Here is a 23,532-nt window from a genome sequence, read left to right on the forward strand (position 1 = left end):
AGCCTTTGCTTTGTCTATTTTCTCTGTGTCTATCCCATAGAATTGGAAGGAAGCTAAAGGGAGCAATGATTGAAGAAATGAAAACCTTGGCTAAAAATGAGACCTGGGAGTTGGTGTCTGTTCCACCTAGAAAAACTGTGAAACACAAAGCAGATGGATCAATTGAAAGATTCAAGACCAAACTAGTTGATAAGAGATATACTCAAACCTATGGAGTAGATTATCAAGAGATTTCCTTCTATTGCCAAAATAAACTCAATTAGAGTATTGCTATTTTTCGCTGTCAATCTTGACTGGGACCTACAACAATTTGATTAAAAAATGCATTCTTATACGAAGACTTAGAGGAAGAAGTGTATGAAAATCCCTCCTGCATTTGCTTATGAAAAAAATAAGAAAAGGTATGCAGGCTAAAAAAGGCTTTGTATGAGTTGAAGCAGTCACCCAGAGCTTAATTTGATCGATTAAGCAGAGCTATGGTTTCCTTTGGCTATCCATAGAGCAATGCTAACCATACTCTATTTATTAGACATCACAAGGGTAAAATTACTTTTCTTATAGTCTATATTGATGATATAATAATGACATGGGATAATACTAAAGAGATATCTCGGTTGAAAAAATTTTTAGCTCAGGGATTCAAAATTAAAGATATAGGAAAACTTCAATATTTCTTGGGAATTGAGGTTGTCAAATCAAAAAAGGGAATCTTTATTTCTCAGAAGAAATCTATCGAACAACCTCAACTCCTCCAATAACTTCTGTAACCATTAGAGTTTACATACACCTTGGGCCATTGCTCTGTATTCTGCTTCAGCACTTGACAGAGCAACAACACTTTATTTTTTGCTCCTCCAGGTGACAATGTTCCCTCCCACAACTGTGCAGTAGCCAGAGGTGGATCTCCTGTCATCGAGAGATCCTGCCCAATTTGCATCTGTAAAAGCTTCAACTCGGAGGTGCCATGTTTGGAGTAAAGAAGTCCTTTCTCTGGTGCAGACTTTAGGTATCTTAAGATGCGAAGTACAGCTTGCATATGAGTCTCGCGAGGGTCATGCATGAATTGGCTGACTAAGCTGACAATATAGGCTATATCCGGTCGAGTGTGTGAGAGATAAATCAACCTTCCTACCAATCTCTGGTATCTTCCAATATCCACGGACTCACCAGTTCCTGCTTCCAGCTTGTGATTACTTTCAATGGGAGATTCTGCTGGTTTACACCCCATCATACCAGTTTCTTCCAACAGATCCAAAATGTATTTTCTTTGGGAGATGAAAATTCCTTTTTCTGATCTAGCCACCTCGATACCTAGGAAATATTGCAGTTTTCCTATATCTTTGATTTCAAATTCCTGGGCTAACAACCTCTTTAGTTGAGTCATTTCTTCTTTGTCATTGCCTGTCACCACTATATCATCAATATAAACAATAAGAAGGGTGATCTTATCCTTGTGATGTTTGATAAACAGAGTGTGATTAGCATTGCTTTGTTGGTAACCAAAAGACATCATGGCTCTGCAAAACTTGTCAAACCAAGCTCTAGGAGATTGTTTTAGCCCATATAAAGCATTTTTTAACCTGCACACCTTTCCTTGTGTCTTCTCATCAGCGAACCCAGGAGGAATTTCCATGAACACTTCTTCCTCTAAATCTCCATGGAGGAAAGCATTATTCACATCAAACTGTTGCAAGTCCCAGTCCAAGTTGACTGCGCAGGATAACAAAACTCTGATTGATTTCATTTTTACAACTGGGGCAAATGTCTCTTGGTAATCCACTCCATAAGTTTGGGTGAATCCTTTAGCAACCAATCTGGCCTTAAATCGTTCAATTGTGCTATTAGTTTTGTTTTTCACTGTGAACACCCATTTACAGCCAACGAGTTTCTTCTCAGGTGGGAGAGTGACAAGCTCCCAAGTCTCATTTTTAGCCAATGCTTTCATCTCTTTAATCATTGCTGTCTTCCATTTAGGATTTGCAAGAGCTTTCTTCCAATCCTGTGGAATAGACACAGAGGAAATAGACAAGGCAAAGGATCTATAGGAAGGAGATAAAGATTCATAAGAAACAAAGTTAGAAATAGGGTGTTTAGTACAAGATCTGACCCCTTTTCTTTGTGCAATAGGTTTATCTAAGTCATTGAAGCATTCAAGAGTTTTGGGTAACTCACCAGGAGAAAGAGTTGTGGGTAACTCACCAGAAGAAGATTATTGACTCTAAGTAGAGTGCATAATGGCTTCTTCTGCCTTGTCTCTCCTCAAATATCTTCTCAAATCTGGCTTGTCCAAACAACCAATTCTCTCTCCTTGATTGGACATCTCCCCCTGTCTACTAGAACTCAAACTTTCTAGTTGAACCATATCATTCAGAATCACAGAATTCGGGATCACCTCTTCTTGCTCATTATTCTCCTCCTGAAGAGGTGAGTGGGTGGTACTGAAGTAGGGTTCAGTTTCTCGGAAGGTAACATCCATACTGACTAAGTATTTCCTAGAGGGAGGATGATAACACTTGTATCCCTTTTGTGTTGGAGAATACCCAACAAACACACATTTAAGGGCCTTAGGATCCAATTTCTCTGCCGTCCTAGTATGGACAAAGCAAATACACCCAAATACTTTTGGTGGAACAACGTATGAATTCTTTCCTTGTAGAACCGCCAAAGGACTCATAAAGTCAAGGGTCTTGAGAGGCATTCTATTGATAAGATAAGCAGATGCAAGGATTGCATCTCCCTAATATGCTTTGGGTAGATTCATGGTGAACATAAGAGATCGAGCTACCTCCAATAGATGCCTATTTTTCCTTTCAACAATGTCATTTTGAGCACTAGTATAAGGACAACTAGTCTGGTGTATTATCCCATTACTCTCCAAATAAGCAGAAAAGCTACCATCTATGTATTCTTTTCCATTGTCAGTTCTCAAAATTTTCATCTTAGTATCAAATTGAGTACAAACCATCTTATGAAAGATTGAAAGCAAGAAAAGACATCACTTTTAGCTTTAATCAAATAGACCCAAGTCATTCGAGTGCAACAATCAATAAAGGTGACAAACCATTAATTACCAGACAATGAGACAGTTTGAGTAGGCCCCCAAATATCAGAATGAATAGTCGCAGAAGGAATTTGACTTTTATTATGACTCAAAGGATAGGATGTTCTAGTGTATTTAGCATACTTACAAGCATCACAAAATAGAGAATCAAACTGAGTTCTAGCAAACAAATTAGAATAAAGTTTTTCTAAGACAAAAAATGATGGATGCCCTAGCCGTCTATGCCACTGTATTATTTCCTGATTGACATCCTTATTTTCTCCAAAATAGGCTTGAGATATCGAATAACCCAGATCACCCTCCAACATATATAAGCCATCATGCAGCCTACCATTGCCAATCCTCTTTCCTGTGCGATGATCCTGAATAACACAATAATCAGGAAAGAATTCAATTTTACAATTAAGGGCATTGGTGATGATAGCACTGACAGATAAAAGGTTGACAGGAAAGTAGGGAACATGAAGGACAGATGATAATTTAATGTTGGATGTGCAAATAACAGAACCTGTTCCGAATATATCAGCAATTCTGACACTATCTTTGGTTAGAGAAGGAAAATAATTGAGAAAGCCTTTAGAAGAGCCTGTCATGTGTCTATTCGCACCAGGATCGATAATCCATTGAACATTATTAAGAGATGAAGTATTACCTGATTTTACAAAGTTAGATGTGGCACCGGAGGACGAGTAATCAGAGTTAGGAATCAAGACCCTTTTACCTTCTGCCATAGTAAAGATCTATGAACCGTGAAATAATAGGAGGTACCCAAGGTTATACACACAAGAGAGCCCAATTGATTCACCGAAAGACCGGGTAGCGGCACGGGAAGGTTGAAAAGATGGTTCGAATCGTCGCTGGAGTGATCGGAGCGGCGAAGCAGCTTCAGGCGATTGGTCATGCGCTGGAAAGGGGAGGTACTCACGTGCCTCCCCTTTCCGGCGTCAGAGCTGGGCGATCAGCCGACGACAGTCCTGGTGCCGGCGGTGAGAGGAGGAAAGACTCTTAGATGGGTTAGAACCAAAAAAGATAGATTTAGGGTTTTGAAACTCTAAAGAGGAAAAAATTGAATTTAAACCCTAAAATCAGAAAAAAAAAAAAAAAAAAAAAAAAAAAAAAAAAAAAAAAACTCTGATACCATGAAGAATTTTGAGAAAATTTGGAGAATTCTTGTATTTCACTCTTAATCTTTATAATTGGTTTATATGACTATTTATGCACAAAGAATTATATCTAAACCTTGGTTTTAAATAACGGCCGTTACGTTGCGTAACGGCCGTTATGTAACGGATTTTGGGGGGCCGTTACCCGTTATATAACGGCCCCTCCTGATTTGCAGGCATAACGGCCGTTACGGCCGTTATGTAACAGTAACGGCCATTACGGCCGCTATGTAACGGTAACGGCTGTTATGTAACGGTAACGGCCATTACCAACCGTTACGTAACGGTAACGGCCGTTACTAATAATTAAAATTCTTTTATATCTTTTATCTTTTGCTCCATTCTCATTTTCATTAGTTTCTACACTTTTCAGCAGTTTCAAAAACTATATTTTTTAAGTTTTCTCTTCCCTTTCTCTTTTAAATTTCAATCTTCCCTGCATATTTCTCATATAAACTTAGATCCATTATAAAATACTCTATTTCCAAGTTTATTTCTTTTAAAAAGTTAGTCAAATTTTATCTATTTTAGTTTTTAATTGTTGTTTTTTTCCTTTTTTTTTTTTTTTTTGCAAGTTTTTGTGGATTAAATTGTTAGTTTTGAGTTAAAATTATACTTTGAGCTATTAGTTTACTCGATTTTTAATATTATGTTGATTTTTCTTATTTTAAACTATATGTTGTTTAACTTAAGTTAAATAATCTATATTTTATATATTTATATTTATTATGCATTTGTATACATTGTTCTAAATTAAATCTAATCAATATCATTTTATTTATGAACTTTGCAAATTTTTTTAAATAATTTGTGTAGCGCCAGGCCGTTACCGTTACGTTACGGCCGTTATAGATCTGTTTCCGTTACCCGTGACCGCGACCGCGACCGCAATTTAAAACCATGATCTAAACAGAAAGCAAATAATCAAATAATAATTACAGAGATAATTAAGAATTCTAATCAAATCAAATCATATCTCTAGAATTAGTTAGGATCAGCAAATAAGTCAACATTTAAAAATATCATGACTTCAAACTTAGGAAGACAAATTTTAGTACAGAAAAGTCTACTACTGACCAACAATGACATGTTTTCTGTTTGTGAATCAAATTAAGATAATTTCCTTATTGAAGAATATGAGAATTTGGGTTAGTGTATAATTAAAGATGACCAAGGGAAAAAAAAAATTAGACCACTCTTAGTTGATTTAAGTGTACGTGGCGTCACTGGATAGAAGTTTATATTTGTAAATTGCAGAAAGTCTTTCCCATGTAATATAATTTAGGACTTTAAGACATTGTACATGGGAAAAAACTTTAGAGCTCACTCTGCAATAGGGTTTTCATTGCCATAATCGGTTGGGAAAGTACCAAAAATATCAAATTTTTGTATCTGGTTTGTACAAGAACTGTAGAGATATATTTCCTTAGTTTTATCTTGTAATTATGTATCAGAAATTTAAGATCCTAGAAATTAGCCTAAAATTTATAGTTTTATTTCCTCCTGTTTAGTCTTTGTAATTTGTATAAATCCACAATCAAGCTTGAGGGATGAAATATCAACATTACACATGATTTGGCTGGGCTTGTGCCCCTGATGAATGGGCTGGATGAGGGGACACTTATCTAATTGAAGGAAAGAACAAAAGAACACCACAGATGTTATGTATAACTTTCATATGTTATTTATCATAGAAAAAATTGTTGTTTTTGAAACGAAGTGTTGTGAGTTACTGAATTCTGCATATTAATGAATTTGATGTGGTTGTGGTAAAAAAATTGAATATGATCTGTTATGTGCTATTGGAGTATTTGATATGATTATCAATTTCACGATCTAACTTAGGAGTTGCTTCAGCAGGGCATTGGAGCTGATTTTATGAGGGCATACCTGAGTAATGTATGTGTTGCCAAGGAACTGCAAAGACACGGCTTGGGTCATCAACTTGTTGCAAAGTCAAAAATAATAGCTCAAGAATGGGGTGAGAACCACTTTGGTAGTTAGTCGCAGCCTTCATTAGTTTATCCTACCTGCCGTATCCATGAGATTCTGCAGAAACATTATTTAATGATTGATCGTCACCTTAGTAAGCTTTTGCCTTACCAACTAGCTTAGTAGACGTGGGCACTTTTTGGTTGATTCCTCCTTTTGAATTAGCTTTTTGGGAAATTTATGAATGCACAATTTCAACAAAATCTTGCAATTTCTTTTTAGGGAATTGAAAAACTGCTTGTGTGCCTACCTTTTATATTAAAATTTTTACATAATTTATTGGTTAAGTGTTCTTTTGTCTTTCTGCTGCTTAGTATGAGCACATATGAGTTCATCGTCTTCTCGCATATGTAACCAAAATTTGTTTATTTATTTTCAGGCATAAGTGACCTATATGTCCATGTTGCTGTCGACAATGAGCCAGCAAGAAAGTTATACACAAAGAGTGGCTTCGTATTTGAAAATGATGAACCTGCATGGCAAGCCAGATTTCTGGACCGGCCACGAAGGCTTCTATTGTGGATCGGTCTCTCTAGTGGACATGTATTGTAATGTCACAGTAATAGCTTTCTTATTCTTTTTATGATATTAATTATTGTTTATAGCATTTAACAAAATCCTTTTCTTTCACTTTTTAACTGTAAGGTGAGCATCAAATCATTTTCGCAATGAAAATAATGCTTGTTACCATATATTTTTGGGCATTTTGTTGCTTATTTTCGCTGATGACAAGTGAATATGAAATCCTTATGATTCATTGGTATTACAAATTAGATCTGGATCAGATCAATTTAACCTTACATTTTTCTTAAGAGTAAATTACTTTTCAGTCTATGAGGTTTTTTAAATTAAAACATATATTTATTTATTTTTAAAACTCAATGGATTAGTTTTTGTATTTTGATTTTATCAAATTAAAAATTTTTTTATTAGATTATTAAAAAAAATAAATGTTTACAATAATTTATATTTATATTCAATAAAATTGGTAAATTTTAGAGGAAATAATAATGGATCGTGGAAAACCTAAATACTTTATGTAATATATCAACCCTTATAATGATATTTTATTAAAGTCTATTATTTTTCATGAAATAGTAAATTAAAAGAAACTTATAAACTGAATAGAAAAAAAGTATTTATTCGCATAAATTAAAAAAATATATAATTTTATTACAAATATTAAAAAAATATATTAAATTGCGTAAATACGAGATAAAATATTGTCATCTCATGTTTTATGATTACATCTTATAATATTAAATAAAATTTACAATTTTTATAGGAAAATTTAAGAGATTAAGCAAAATTTAATTATTTAATATAATTTGTCGACTACTATAATAAGATTTTATTAAAGACTATTATTTTTTTGAAATAGTAGTAAATTAAAAAAAATTAACTCAAATCATACCATGTAAAATACTCTTCTAAATTTTATATCACAAACATGTAATTCATAGCAAGTGCAAACAATAATGTCAAAGTAAAAGAATATATTAATTATTAGTGGGTGATGATACTTGTCAAAGTTTCAAAATTTGCAGTTGAGCTACCACGAGGCTGCACAGCATCACAAGCAAGCTTTTTAAGAGATCCAAGTTTCTGTCTCATCTGTTTCCCTTCATCACTTGACAAAACAAGTTTTAATGCTTTAATTGCACCAGCTTTAGTTATCTCTCCCTCTTCAATTCCTTTACCAATTCCCCATAAATTTTCTACTGTCCTCATGTTCAGACGTTGATCTCCAAAGAATGTCCTGCAGATCATTGGCACTCCACCAACAATGCTCTCTAAAACTGAGTTCCAACCACAATGTGTTATAAATGCACCAGTTGCTTCGTGTTGTAAGATCTTCAACTGTGGTGCCCATGAAACTACTTTCCCTTTGTCCTTTGTCCTTTCCAGGAATCCTTGTGGCAATTTCTCCTCAGGATTGCCTCTAATTGACCAAATGAAGCGGAACCCACTTGTCTCCAGTGCTTCTGCTAATGCTTTTAACTCATGACTTGGAGGCATTACCGTACTTCCGAAACTAATGTATGCTACAGACTCTTTGGCCTGCTCATCCAACCATTGTAGACAACCTTGTGGATCAGAAATTGTCTGGTCTGCCAAAGTCAAAACCAGGGGACCAATGTTGAGAAACTTGTTAAATCTTGAGTTGAGCATATTCACCATGTCAGAATCTATTTCTTCAATTGAGTTTATGACCACAACAGTTGCTTGTGGCAGCTTTAATCCCATTTGATGTAACATTCCTGCCATAGGTGAGGTTATGTCTCCACAGATTATTTCACCAGGTAGGTCAGAAGCAAATATTCCAGAAAACCCAGCAAGGAAATCAATCGTTTTTTCATCGTTTCCTGCCATAAGAATGTTCCGTATAACATGAAATAATCTAGACAAAATAATCTAATACTGTATTATAAAGTCAAGATTATTGATAATCAATTTAACATCGGATAAATCAAATATTTGTACATAAATTTATACAGTTATATAATAATATATTCATTTTAATAAACCTTGATACAAATATTTTATCTAATGATTATTAGATACTCCAACAAACTACACTTTACCATCATCAAGTACTCCCAATTTTTCCCTGATTAGATCGGTTTCAATGTGCGCAAGGACGGAACGAGGGCCTCCAGTCCAAAAAGCGACCCAAGGAATCTGCAATTCTTGTGCTATATCCGCAGCAAACCCAAAAAATGCATCAGTCATAATGCATCTAAATCCCCTTCCCGTCTCTTCCGCCACCTCCACCATGGCCCTCTTGAAGTTTTCCGGCGTCGAATTTATAAAGTACTCAACGGGCTCTATGGGGTTCCCAGAAAACAAATAATTCTCGGGCGTTCCATCAGACACATTATAGGGTCTTATAGAATCCGATTTCTTAATACTATCTTGTGGGAAAATTGCGTCATTGGATTTTGCAGTGTTGAAGAAGATAAATCTTGCATCAGGAACCGTCAAGGACAGCCTCTTGACAAGGCTGAGGAGAGGAGCTGCATGGGTGCCGAATGGAAATGCAAGCACCGCAATGAGAGTTTTGATATTTTCGTCATGCGACATGGTGGGTAATTGGAGTGGGATCAATTATGTTTTGTGCGACTGGTTCTAGCTTTTGAGATCCTACCTTTTCTCAACAGAACGCATGTGATGTGCATTTTAAAGTGGTTGGTTCATGTGGAAAGTACAAAAGAACCGTTCTGTAGCAATTGAGATAGTAGATTATAGAAGTTTATTCCTTATATTTGATTAATTACATATTAAATAATACAAATTACTAAAACAGCTAATAAATACTACAATAATTAATAGCTTTATATTCTTTTTTTTTTTTTTTTTGAAAAGTCAAAAAAGAACATTCAGTACCGGGTATGTGATGCAAAGGAGCAATAGCAGCTGCAGCCATATTGTCTCTTTGGTTTGTGTCAATTGGAGACTCGGTTGGTGTTGAAGATGAGGTCTCTTCGGTGCGCAAAGGAGATCGGGCAGATAGTTGAGAGGCTCACGAATTGGCCTGTTTTGCTATTCTCAAATCTGGTCATAAAAATAAAAACAAATTGTTAAAGGTCCCCGACAACGGCACCAAAATTTGATCGGTGCCGAATCTGTCAATTTAAAATTCACTTCCCTTTTCTTGATTGATAAGAACTTGTAGATAAGGTAAGTGAGTATCGATCCCACAGAGATCTTAATCCTGTTTAATTTATATGACCAATTTGAAATAGAAGAGTAGTTTAATACAAAAAGTGATAAGAAAGAGAGTTTTTTTATGAAAGTGATTTTGTCTTGGGCAAGCCAAAAAAATAAACTTAAAAGAAAAAGAATAAATAATGCAATTGAAATTTAAGAAATAAATAATTAATTAAAACTTTCAGCTGAAGGTAATCAAATTGAGGTAATTTGCAGTTGATCATTAGTTAGAAAAAAAATATTTCATATTATTATCTATTGTTTAGTTATAGTGGTCAAACACGCATATCCCACCAATTCTTTCGCGCTTAAATTAATTCCTAGTTAACTAACAATCTCAACACGCATGTAGATTTAATTAGTCAACTGCATTAAGAGAGAAGGAAATATGAGATTTAATAAAATATGGGATTCAATGAACCTGAAATATACTGCTGAGGATGCTGGCTACAAGAGCAAATCTTGTACAAGAAAAAGTGCACAAATTATATAACAGATACGAAAATAAGAAATCTAATTACAAACCTAAGTTTAATAATCCCACCTTTAAAAGGAAAGAACATTGTTTTATATGTGGTAAGTCAGGACATCATGCACCTCAGTGCAGGAAAAGAGTGATAAATGACAATCCTCCTAAACCAAAAGTGAATTTAGTTGAAGGAGATGACATTATTGCTGCGGTCATTTCTCAAACTTTTCTTGTAGCTAATGTGCAAGAATGGGTAGTAGATTCTGGTACTACTAGGTATATCTGTACAAACATAAATACGTTTATCTCCTACTGTACAGTGGAGGAAGGAGAATAACATGTATATTTGGGTGATTCTAGGACTGCAAGTGTCCTTAGTAAAGGAAAAGTTCTTCTCAAACTCACATCTGACAAGACCTTGACACTTAATGAGGTACTTCATGTACTTAATATGAGAGCTAATTTAATTTCTGTAGCTCTATTGGGAAATGCTGAGATTAAGGTGTCCTTTGGATCAGACAAAATTATACTGACTAAAAATGATATTTTTATTGGAAAATGTTATTGTAATCAGGAACTCTTTGTTCTCAATATGTCTGCAATAACAAATTGAAATGTATCTTCTTTTGCTTACTTGCTTGATTATTTTGATTTATGACATGTTGAATTATGACATGTTAGTGCTTATTATATTAAAAAAAATACAATATCTTGGTATAATATCTGGTACTGATAATACATGTGAGATTTGTGTATAATATCCGGCATATATTATGTTCAACTACACATAGAGAATCTGAATTGCTTAGTTTGATACACACAGATTTAGGGGATTTAAAACAAACTATGACTAGAGGTGGTTAAAAAAAAATATATTATATAATTTTTATTGATAACTATTCTAGATATACTAAAGTATATTTACTTAGAAACAAAGATGAAACATTTGATATATTTCAATTGTGTAAAACTAAAGTAGAAAATCAATTAAATAGGAAAATAAAAAGGATTATACTGACTAAAAATGATATTTTTATTGGAAAATGTTATTGTAATCAGGAACTCTTTGTTCTCAATATGTCTGCAATAACAAATTGAAATGTATCTTCTTTTGCATACTTGCTTGATTCTTTTGATTTATGACATGCTGAATTATGACATGTTAGTGCTTATTATATTAAAAAAAATGCAATATCTTGGTATAATATCTGGTACTGATAATACATGTGAGATTTGTGTATAATATCTGGCATATATTATGTTCAACTACACATAGAGAATCTGAATTGCTTAGTTTGATACACACAGATTTAGGGGATTTAAAACAAACTATGACTAGAGGCGGTTAAAAAAAAAAATTATATAATTTTTATTGATAACTATTCTAGATATACTAAAGTATATTTACTTAGAAACAAAGATGAAACATTTGATATATTTCAATTGTATAAAGCTAAAGTAGAAAATCAATTAAATAGGAAAATAAAAAGGATTAGATCAGATAGAGGTGGAGAATATATCTCATTTAATGACTTTTGTGAAAAATAAGGAATAATTCATGAATTTACTCCACCTTATTCACTTGAATCTAATGGAGTAGTAGAAAGAAAAATTAGAACATTAAAAGAAATTATGAATACTTTATTAATAAGTTCTTCCTCACCTAATAACCTTTGAGGGAAGACTTTTTATATCATTATATGGTTTAAAACAAGCCCCCAAACAGTGGTATGAGAAATTTGATCAAATTTTATTGAATGATGGTTTTACCTCTATTGAAGTTGATAAGTGTGTATATACAAAACGTATAAATGATGAATCTGTGATTATTTGTTTATATGTGGATGATATGCTTATTTTTTGTACAAGTTACGATATAGTTTGTAAATCAAAAGATTTTCTTGCCTTTAAATTTTATATGAAAGGTATGGGAGAGGCAAACGTGATTTTGGGAGTTAGAATCATAAGAAGAATGATAGTCTAATTCTATCACAGGAGCATTATATTGAGAAGCTTCTAAGGAAGTTTGGACATTTCAATGTCAAACCAGTGAGTACCCCTTATGATCCTAACTGTCAATTAAAGAAAAATAGAGGAGACTCTGTTGCTCAATCTGAATATGCACATATCATTGGGAGTCTACTGCATTTAATGAATTTTTCACCAACATCATCTGTATCAATGTGTTGTGATTGCCAATTGGCAATAGCCATTGCAAAGAATAAAACTTTCAATGGTAAGAATAAACATATTCGTCTGAGACATAATGTTATTAAGCAGCTGCTGAAAGATGGAACTATTTTCATTGATTATGTGAAGCCAAAAGTGAATTTGGCCGATTCTCTTACTAAACCTTTAGAGAGAAAACTAATAGATGAAATATCGAGAGGAATGAGACTCGAGCTAATTTAAAATTAACAGTGATGGAAACCCAACCTTTGTGATTGGAGATCCTATGAAAAAGGTTCATATGGGTAATAACAAGTCACTTGTTAGTTCTGATAGCACTATTTATTGTTGTCCTTTCCTATGGTGTGAGAAGTGCTAGACTGCATTAATGAGAGGATAAGATGGAAGCTCTTAATGATATTCATATCCCTTATGGATGGTATATAAATTGCAGTATACACTTGATGATATCACCTATATAAGTGTGAAGTGGGGCCGGTTCTATGAGATTGTGGCATAATTTCTAAAGCACTTATGAACTATCAGGCGCGCACATGGCCTATTAGTGCAAAACAGCGTTGACAACAAGATTTTGAGAGTGGTATGAGATTGATGGGATATTAGCATACAAAAAAGAGTTTTTGGTTCATAGAAATAAAAGTTTCACCAATTTCTCTATATGTTAAGTCTTATTAATCTAGGTTTGGTTCATAGTCTAAAAGACACCAGATTCGAAACAGATATACTAAATTTCTAAACCCAGTAAAGAAAATTCTTTTGAAATATGTGGGGGATTGTTATAAAATTAGTTTAGATTTCAAAAGGTTTTATGGTCATTAAAGATTTTATGATCGTTGAAAATTTTATGGTTATTAAAGATTTTATGATCGTTGAAGATTTTATAGTTATTAAATATTTTATTTATGAGATTTAAATATAATATTAATATGACCGTTATCATTTTATTATATTTTTATAACCATATATAACGGTCGATTTTTTCACTATAAATAGCCTTCATCTTTACAAAGATATTGACTCTCATTTTTCTACTTTCCTCTGTGTTTTCTACTATATTATAAATTAGAGATAAATTCTTGTTGTCCTGATCTTGGAATTTAAATCCCAGAAAAACCTGTTTAATTCTGGGAAATTACAAAATAAATCTTTAAATCTTTAAGTAGAGTGTTCAACTTAGGTTTCATTATTTTATCCTATTTTTCCAACAATATTTACTCTTTCATGCACCTTCTATTTAATTCTCTGTAGATGGCCCATATATAAGTTTTGCTTATAAAAACACCAAACAATATAGCCTTGCATATATTCCATTTTTTTTTTTTTTTCACTTAACTTGCACTTCTCTAACCTCTCTTGGACATGCTTCCTCCTTGGACAACTTATATCAGTGTTTTTATTAGAAGAAACTCAAAGAAAAAAAAGTAAGTAAATTGAGATAACTCATGAATTCAGGATTGCTATTAAATAAATGTAAACAAAAAAAAAGAAAAGAAAAATTGAGATAAAGGGATTTACCTCACTTGTTATTTTTCATTTTGATTCGTGTTTTTGCACCAACCATTGAAAGATGTTGAGGCTCGATATGCATGCAACCCACTTGCTTAACCATAAACAAATTGGATCCACACATGCATGCATATGGGCTTATAAGATCTACCACTCTCATTTTAAAGAGAATGCTGGATGGAGTAGCAAAGGGGAGTGAGAGAGTAGCTAATGGTTAGGGTTTTTAATGGTTGGTTTTTAAACTTTTGATTTGGATGGATGGATGAGATTTGACCTTCATTTTTTTAAATAGACTAAGTATATAAATTCACCTTTAAATTTTATAAAAAAAACCTAACGTCATCCTTTTAAAACATTCTATCACATACCTAAATTATAATATTTTGATATTAATAAATCCATATTACCCTCTCATTATAACGTGTGTGAAATAATCACTCTAATATGTTGATTAATCGACCAATAATTATCTTATACCTAATATTATGGAGATAACCGATAATCATCTTCTCAAATGTCTCAATCTCTGCATCCTGACTAAAATTGTAAATTTAACCTAATTTCATTTTTTAAATTAAAGTGTGATAAATTTTTTTTACAAATTTAGGATGCTATTATCCTTTTTTTATAAAGTTTAGACATATATTTATGTATTCAGCCTTTTAAATATTTACTTTTTAACATAAATGTTTGCCTTTGCTTTGTTAGTAATTACAAGAAGGATATTTAAACTAAGATTAAAAATAAAGATTGCCAACTCGATGAAGTGTCATCTTTTTTACTATTCTTTTAATTATTTAGTTATATTTATCAATTTAAAATTTAAAATTAAATTACAATCGCACTTATAAGTTTAACCGGATAATAAAATGTATATGAGTAAAACCTGAAAAGTCTATCAGATTCTACTCTTCCAATTCTGAGTCTTCCATTTTAAAAAAACAAATAAATAAATAAATTATGATGATAATGTATCTATATTTTTTTCCCAAAATGAAAATCACCTCATTTAAATACATATTGCATTAATATTTCGAGATTTAGATTTATTTTAAATTACATTAAAATACATATAATACAAAAATTTATAAATATTACCATAAACTTATATTTTTAATTAATTATTTTATATAAATCTTATCATAAACATTTGAATAATTGGGTGCCGATATAAAAAAATGCAGTGATGCTATTTTTTTGAGGAAAAACACTGCTATATTAATAGGAAAACTCAGTAATAAGGCTTATCAGCCTCTACCAGCAGTAATAAAGGAGATGGAACATCTTCCATTCAAACCTGAAAGGCAAGATTATTATCTAAAGCCAATTTGGTAAGATTATGGGCCACATAATTGCCCTCACGATAAATATGACACAGACTTACTGAGCTAAACAAATTGAATAAAGATTTGACATTCAACAACCTTGAACCAAACTCATTTAATGACACCTCAACCTGCTGAAGCTGCTGGACTAATGGAAGACAATCAGATTCAAGCAAAATGTTGTGAAAGTTAGATCCTTCACCATAGATAACACAAAAAATATTGCTTGACATTCAGCTTCTTCTGGAGATAACCTCCCTTCCCCTAATAAAACCGTTGCCACCATTATTAAACCTTCTGAATTTCAGGCTACCATACCAGCTGCTCATCTTCCTTGTTGTTCCAATGCATCAATGGCAACATCATGATTAACCTTTATGACACCATTAGGGGGCGGGCTCCACCGAATACTTTCTCTTGTAGATTTTAGAGAGAGATAAAATCATAAGGCTTTTATTATGATTTAACAATTTCAAAGTCATAGAAACAACCCGCATCTCATTCAACCAAACCTTATAAAAGACTTATTTGTTACGTGCCTTCCAATTCGCCCATAATAACATTGCTAGTACTTCCACTTGTTCCCTATCATGAGTTTCAAACAATTGGCAAATCCATCTATCAATATCACCCTCCCTATCCAACTCTACAATCTTTAAAGGAGATAATTTCCAGTTCAATGAATTTTTAGAACATGAAATAATAGCATAGAGAGTTGTCTCTTCACAACTATCACATCTCTCATAGATATCATCATTAACAATTCTTCTTTTAAACAATTCATGCTTTATAGGGAGTTGATAATTAATAGCTCTACAGAGGAAGTGCTTTACCTTAGGCGGAATATTAAGTTTCCACACCTTTGGGTTGAAACTCTGCTGTGGAGAAGACATGCTTGCTGTGTCAACCTGATTAGAGGAGAAAATGAAATGATAGGCCAACCTAACTGTGAAACGACCCTGCTTGGACCAAGTCCACATAATCACATCATGCTCATGCTTTCCAGACAGTGGCAATTGTAAAACTTGCTCCACCTCAAACGGTAGGAAAGTTGATCGGATCAAGTCCATGTTCCATTCTAACCTGTTTTCATGAAACAATTCACAAACAATAGCATTATTATCAAAATTACCAGCTATGGACCACACCCAAAAGCCATTTTGTTGAGGGAGCCAACTATCCTTCCATATTCGAATGGTCTCACCATTTCCAATCAACCATCCAGCTCCCTTTTCAATCACCCATTTAGCTTTCATAAGGCTTTGCCAAGTGTAATTAGCTCGAGGATTAGTCTTTGCCTCTAAGAAAGTACAATTAGGGAAATAATTTACCTTGTACATTTGAAAAAGAGGAGAGGATTTTGAAGTTGCTAGCCTCCAGCATTACTTAGCCAACATCGCATCGTTGAAAGCCCAAATGTCTCTGAACCCTAAAAACCCCTCCTTTTTCCGTTTGCACAACTTCTTCCAAGATGCGCAATGAGTACACCTTTCATCTTTCTTTTGTCCCCACCAAAATCTCGCCATCAAGGAATCAATCCACTCATAAATTTCTTTAGGGAAAAGAAAGACAGACATCATGTACGTCAGGATAGCCTGTGTCACTGCTTTTAGAAGTACTTCTTTACCAACTTTAGATAGGGTTTGTTCTTTCCAGCCTTTTAGTTTTTTCACAACACGATCTATAATGTTATTAAACACATGCTTTTTCTTCCGCTGGTAAACTTAAGTACTTTGTACGATGCTCAATGCTCCTTACACTCAATTGAGCCCAAATTGCCTCTTGAAGTTTTTTTTATTAACATTCTTGCTAAAAGCGATTTCAGACTTGTCTAGATTAATTTTCTGACCCGAGGCTAACTCATATGCTTTCAGGATATCACCAACCACTTGAATTTCCCTCTGATTTGCTCTTCCAAAAACAATACTATTGTAAGCAAAAAACAAGTGGGAGATCCTTGGGACCCTAGGACAAACATTAATTCCATGCAATTGACCAGACAATTCTACTTTCCTAATCATTGATGAAAAAGCCTTTGCACACAAAAGAAAAAGATAGGGAGACAAAGGATAACCCTGTCGAAGCCCTTTTTTCGAGAGGAAAACTTCTTGGGGTTTTCCGTTAATAAGTAGAGAATAAGAAATAGTGGAAACACATGCCATAACCACATCAATCCAATCATCCCAAGAACCTAATTTACTCATGACCACTCTAAGGAAATTCCACTCAACCCTATCATAAGCCTTACTCATATCAAGCTTCAAAGCAAAAAAACCCTTTTACCTTTATTTTTTTATTTCATATAATGAAAAACCTCAAATGCCATAAGGGCATTATCAGTGATAAGTCTACCCAGAATAAAAGCAGACTGAGCCTGATGAATAATCTAAGGTAAAATGGTCTTAAGTCTATTTGATAGAACTTTTGTATTTATTTTAAAAAGCATATTACACGGATTAATAGGGCAAAAATCCTTAATAAAAGATGGATTATTTATTTTAGGAATCAAAGTGATGAATTTGTGATTAATAGAAACAGGGGAAACACAACACCATGATTTAAAACAAACAAGACTTTAGAAACCACATGGAAACCTACTATAATATGCCAAAAATTTTGATAAAAGAAAGGGGGCATACCGTTAGGACCAGACGCTTTCGAAGGGTGCATTTGTTTGATAGCATAGAGGACCTCTTATGTTGTGTATAGCTCACTAAGCCTGTCATTCATCTGAAGAGAAACTTTCGGTTCTACCGAGTCCAATACTGCATCAAAAAGCCGTTGGATTCTCTAAAAAAAATAAATCTTGAAAGTAATCCATCATCACCCGAGCAATATCCTCTTCCTCCTCAAAACATTGTCGAACTCATCTTTAATCGTGGAAATAGAGTTTCTTTTAAGTATATTGGAACATTTTCTATGGAAAAACCCTGTGTTCCTATCCCCCTCCTGTAGCCACTGAATTCTACTCCTCTACCGCTACATTATCTCCTTTTCCAACAGCTCATATAAGTTCTCATTCAAATCTCGCTGCTTCTGTAAGCTGAAATTAGTTTGTGGCCCAATTTGTAGCCTATAAAGCTCATCCCTACAATCTGCTATTTGTTTAATAAATGACCCGAAGTGCTGCCTTTCCCATTTTGTTAAATCCAAACCATACTTCTGAATTCTTTCTTCAATCGGCCAACCAAGGGAGTCCCGATTCCATAAACTTTGCACAACTTCATTATCACCAGCATCTTTCATCCATATGTGCTCAAAACGGAAAGGTCTCCTTTTCTTTGATGTAGGTTATGCTTTATATTTGAAAAAAAAAATTAACCAGGCAATGATAAGTGCTCCACCTTAAAAATTAGAAAGCCATCCACCCAGAACCAGCCACAAACCTATCAATACGCTCCAAAACTTTATCTTTCACTTCTTGATTATTGCACCATGTAAAATTACAGCCAGAGTACTCTAAGTCACCTAAACCACAGAAGAACGAAGCTTCATGAAAATTGTCAAAATGTCTTTGACTCACAACATTACCGCCAAGCTTTTCATGATGATACAATATCTCGTCAAAATCGCCCCCGTCCCCCACAACCACGGTCTAGGAGACATAGGAGTAATACTCTTCAACAATTATCATGTTAAGCACTTTTTTGTTCCTTTGGCCAACCATAGATACGTATAAATCACCAGTGATCATTAACCTCACAATTAATATGGTGCAGTGAAGAGGATAAAATTCGCACACTGAAATCAGACTTCTAACACAAAGCAAGACCTCGTCTTCTTCTAGGTTCAAACCCACAATCCACAATCCAACTGTCACTAAAACTACAACCTGTAATAGATTTAAACAATTCATCTTTTTTCATCTTGGTTTCCATAAGGAAAACCAAGGAGGGATCTTCACACTTAAGAAGCGTCTTCAAGTTTCGAATTGCATGATGTTTCCCAAGCCTCTTGCAATTCCATATTATGCAACTCATAATGATTGGTGGGATTACCAAGCAGCCTCCACCGAACTAGGTGATGACAACACATCGGAATCTATAGAATCATTTTAAAAAAAAAAATTTTCAGAAACTCTTCAGCATCAGAAATCACACCATCTTCATCCACCAATTTTCTCTTACAAACAAACTGTTCTTGAACATTAGCCGAAAAAGAATTTGAGTTTCTAGCCAATTTCTTCCACAAGCTCCTCTTTGCTGTAGAACTCTTCTTCTGTATATTTGAAGCCTGTTTCCCTTCATTTTCCATTGAAACATCATGGACTCCAATTGTAAAGGCATTGTGAGTTTCAGTATTAAGCAGATGGGGGTTTGAACTCGTCGGGAAAGGTAAATGGATCGGAAAAGAATTTTGGATGGTTGCGATCTGTTGGTGAATATTTGGAATTGATGCGTTTGTTGGTGAATTCGTTAGCTGATTGTGGCTGGGTAAGGTCACAACCATGGGAATTGAACTATTGGTATGTGTCAATGGGTTAGAACGGCTATACTGTTGTAGATGGAAAGCTATTTCAGGTACAAATGGGTCGTGAGGAGAGGATTGAGGGATGTTTGACACATAAACGGTAGTAAGGATCTACGTTCTTTATTGGGAAAATTACTTTTTAGTCCCTCAGGTTTAACGTAATTAATACTTCTGTCCCTCTATTTTGGCGACCCAACACTTAAGTCCCTCACTTTCTCTTCCGTCCAAATTCGTAGTCCCTCCGTTAAAAATACCCGTTTGATCAAAGAGTCTAAAGTGAGAGAGAAAATTTTCTACCAAAAATACCCTTAATAAAATCCCTCCCCTATCAACGTTGCCATTTCACGATCAGAGCTGCATCGTCACCATGTCGATCACTGCCTTCTTAGGTAACCGTCGACCTAACGCCTTCGACCCATTTTCACTCGATATCTGGGACCCATTCGACGGATTCCCTTTCCCCTCCATCACCTCCAACGACCGCCCCAGCACACGAATCGATTGGAAGGAAACCCCAACAGCTCACGTTTTCAAGGCCGATGTTCCTGGGCTGCGGAAAGAGGAATTGAAAGTGGAAGTTGAAGACGGAAAGGTTTTGCAGATTAGTGGAGAGAGAAGCAAGGAGGAGAAGTCGGCCGGGGACACGTGGCACAGAATTGAGAGGAGCAGCGGGAAGTTCTCGTGGAGATTCAAGTTGCCAGACGATGCTATAGTCCAGGATGTGAAAGCGAGCATGGAAAGTGGAGTGCTCACTGTGACTCTGCCTAAAGAGGCAGAGAAGAAGAATGCTGATGTGAGGTCTATTCAGATCTCTGATTGAAAATTTTCTCCGAGGCGAGTGGACTCTCTGCTTCTTTGTTAGTATTTTCCATTTGGGTTTTCTCTGAAAACGTTGAAGTTGGGCTTCTGTTCTTGATTAAGCTTGTGCTTGTTGAGTACTAATAACTGAATATATGCAATGGCATTTGTTCCATTTCTCTGTTCTGCCGCCTGCTATTCGGGTTTTGGGTTTCTGCTATAATTTCAAACATCATATATAAAGTAGACAAACTCCATATTCAGATAGCTTTTCATTTGTAAAAAGCAGAGGAAATTTTGATGCAGGAGTTGCATCAACATGAACCAGAAGGATTCTAAAGTAATTAAATGTCCATAATATCACATTCTGCAGGGTAGGTGAAACTGACCAATTCTTCCCTCATCTGTCGAGACAAGATCTGAACTAGACTCATTGAACACCAGTATGCTAAGAATTTGTAAAATTATCCCAGAAAACCCTATAAATGAGATTGCAAGTATGTCTGCAAATCAAGCCATTTGACTGCAAATCAAGCTATTTGAGGAGATGCGAGGGAGAAGAAGAACGAAGAGATTTTGAGAGGGGAGGGATTTTATTAAGGGTATTTTTGGTAGAAAATTTTCTCTCTCACTTTAGACTCTTTGACCAAACGGGTATTTTTAACGGAGGGACTACGAATTTGGACGGAAGAGAAAGTGAGGGACTTAAGTGTTGGGTCGCCAAAATAGAGGGACAGAAGTGTTAATTACGTTAAACCTGAGGGACTAAAAAGTAATTTTCCCTTCTTTATTTGATGTTAAAGAAAACGCATGAGAATGTTTTGGGTTGAGGAGGATCGGCTAATGGGTCATTTTGTAAAAGGGCATTAGGCCGTGTAGTTTTAGCCGAAGAGTGACAGGGTTTGGTTAATGGGGCTTGTCGGGTATTAATTTGAATTGGAAGATACAAGGTTTGCAGAAACGACATTAGCAGCTTGCGTTTCATGAGGCTTAGAGGATGGATTATGTACCTGAGGTAAATTCACACCGTTTTCTCTAGAATAAGCACCAACTTGTAAATTTTGACCAAAACTCACACTCCTTTGAGCATTCGGTCGGTTCGGTTCAAAACCGAACCGAACCGAATAAACCGAAAACCGAAATTTTAGTTTTTATGAAAACCGAACCGAACCGATTTTGGTCAGAAACCGAATCGAACCGAACCGGTCTGATTCGGTTCGATTCGGTTCGGTTTAATCGGTTTCGATTTTTAATATTTTTTTTAATTTTTTAAACTTTATTTTTAGTATTTTAAAATTTAATTAAAATATTTTAATTTTAATATAATTTAATTTCTCTATATTATTAAAAAAACATATTATTATTCCTAATCGGTTCGGTTCGGTTTTTTTGGTTTTTTTCTGATCAAAACCGAACCGAACCGAAATAACCAAAATTTCTGAAATTTAAAATCGAACCGAACCGAAATATATAAAAAACCGAATCAAAATTTTAAATCGGTTCGGTTCGGTCGGTTTTTTCGGTTTGAACCGGATTCTGCTCAGCCCTGCTCCTTACATGGCTTTCTCAATCTCAGCTTCAGTTTGAAAAATATGAGAGTGCATTGTAATCACATTAAGAGATCTCAACGGATCAAGCAATACATCTTTAACTCTTTCTTTGCTATCCCTTTCACTACTATTCTCATTTATAATGGATACCACATTTTGTTCTTCTCCAACATCCTTATTCGATTTAGGTTTGAATATTAATTTCTTCCTCATCTTACTAGATGGATAATACTAGTAAAAGATTTTATAACACGTTTAGAGGAGAAACCCTTAAAAATTCACTATACTTAAGAGACGAAAGGGTTAATCTCTCTTTATTACCAAGTTCATCACATTGCTTAAGAGAATGCCCACGCTTTCCACACACATAATAAAAATTAAGCAACCCAAAAAAAGAATAGTTTTAGAAGTTAAAGGCGATTGCTGCTCATCGTCGTTAATCTATTTCAGCACTAAAACATTCTTATCAAACTGTCAAGACTCACTATTCAGAACATTCTGTAAATCCCTCCGATGAAAGAACTGGAATAGGAATATATCTTTATGGGGTGTCAACTTTATATCAACCAATGTAGCTCCCTACCCAAAAAAGAAAAAAAGAAAAAAGGGAAGAAAAATCTCCAAACATTTTGCTCTTGCTTCTTTTTTTGCATGAGGCATTAGTAACTTTCATACAATTACTTTCTTTTTTTAGCTTCGGAAAAGTTTGAAAGGGTTAAGGAAATTGTTAGGCAAAATACAACTTTTTCACCTTTTAAAGGATAAAGGAATTATGCAATATCCAGTATTTTAGCACATTCCACGTTCAAAACTACAGAAATCCACAACAACTAAGTCTCAATCCAAACTAGTTGGAGTCAAATATATGGATCTTTTTTTATCATTTAGTTTCATTTGAAGCCAATTTGACTTAATATTTAAAATTAAATTTTTTTGATATATTTTTTTGTCATTTTCTGCACTTTTTCTCCATTTTTTCAATTTCTTCCTTTTCTGTAAAAACATAACAAAAACACAAATTAAGTTAGAAAAATGTGTAAATAAACAGTAATAAATATAATAAAAATGTGGTTAAATTATGCTTGATCACCCAGCATCTGAGGACAGTTCTGCAGACACTGAGAGAACATGGCTTGTATGCCAAGTTCTCTAAGTGTGAATTTTGGTTGAGGAGCATTTCCTTCTTGGGGCATGTAGTATCAGCAGAAGGTATTGAGGTAGACCCCAAGAAGACAGAGGCTATAGCTAACTGGCCCAGACCCACTGACCAAGACAGGGGTACTACAGGATGTTCGTG

General features: G+C 34.4%; 3 protein-coding genes across 7 annotated transcripts in view; 2 read left to right on the forward strand and 1 right to left on the reverse strand.

The window, feature by feature from the left end:
- LOC110618109 overlaps window positions 1-6,910 on the forward strand; it is a 53,820-nt gene extending 46,910 nt beyond the window's left edge. For 2 of the 5 annotated variants that reach the window (XM_043957523.1, XM_021761161.2), the window contains 2 exons: window positions 6,082-6,205; window positions 6,596-6,910. In XM_043957523.1, coding sequence (XP_043813458.1) covers window positions 6,082-6,205; window positions 6,596-6,768 — 297 coding nt within the window. In that variant the 3' untranslated portion in view covers window positions 6,769-6,910. The remainder of the gene's footprint in view (window positions 1-6,081; window positions 6,206-6,595) is intronic. The other 3 variants (XM_043957524.1, XM_021761162.2, XR_006351018.1) reach the window with 2 other exon arrangements.
- A 714-nt stretch (window positions 6,911-7,624) lies between these two features.
- LOC110618128 (flavonoid 3-O-glucosyltransferase) lies at window positions 7,625-9,447 on the reverse strand. The gene is made up of 2 exons (XM_021761189.2): window positions 8,802-9,447; window positions 7,625-8,582 (listed from the first exon to the last, which is right to left on the reverse strand). Exons 1-2 carry the CDS (start codon window positions 9,298-9,300, stop codon window positions 7,723-7,725), a joined length of 1,359 nt encoding a protein of 452 aa, XP_021616881.1. The 5' UTR covers window positions 9,301-9,447; the 3' UTR covers window positions 7,625-7,722.
- Window positions 9,448-20,201: 10,754 nt separating this feature from the next.
- LOC122723830 (17.3 kDa class I heat shock protein-like) lies at window positions 20,202-20,860 on the forward strand. The gene has a single exon (XM_043957693.1). It carries the CDS (start codon window positions 20,255-20,257, stop codon window positions 20,705-20,707), a length of 453 nt encoding a protein of 150 aa, XP_043813628.1. The 5' UTR covers window positions 20,202-20,254; the 3' UTR covers window positions 20,708-20,860.
- Window positions 20,861-23,532: the final 2,672 nt, after the last annotated feature.

This window comes from Manihot esculenta, chromosome 6, assembly GCF_001659605.2.
Source record: "Manihot esculenta cultivar AM560-2 chromosome 6, M.esculenta_v8, whole genome shotgun sequence".
Taxonomy (NCBI): domain Eukaryota; kingdom Viridiplantae; phylum Streptophyta; class Magnoliopsida; order Malpighiales; family Euphorbiaceae; genus Manihot; species Manihot esculenta.

What these genes read in the sequence shown, in the direction of transcription:
- LOC122723830 (XM_043957693.1), top strand. Translation starts at nt 20,255, where the DNA reads ATGTCGATCACTGCCTTCTTAGGTAACCGTCGACCTAACGCCTTCGAC.
- LOC110618128 (XM_021761189.2), bottom strand. Translation starts at nt 9,300, where the DNA reads ATGTCGCATGACGAAAATATCAAAACTCTCATTGCGGTGCTTGCATTT. An exon ending in ATTGGGAGTACTTGATGATG is followed by an intron (nt 8,583 to 8,801) that starts GTAAAGTGTAGT and finishes TTCTTATGGCAG; the next exon opens with GAAACGATGAAAAAACGATT.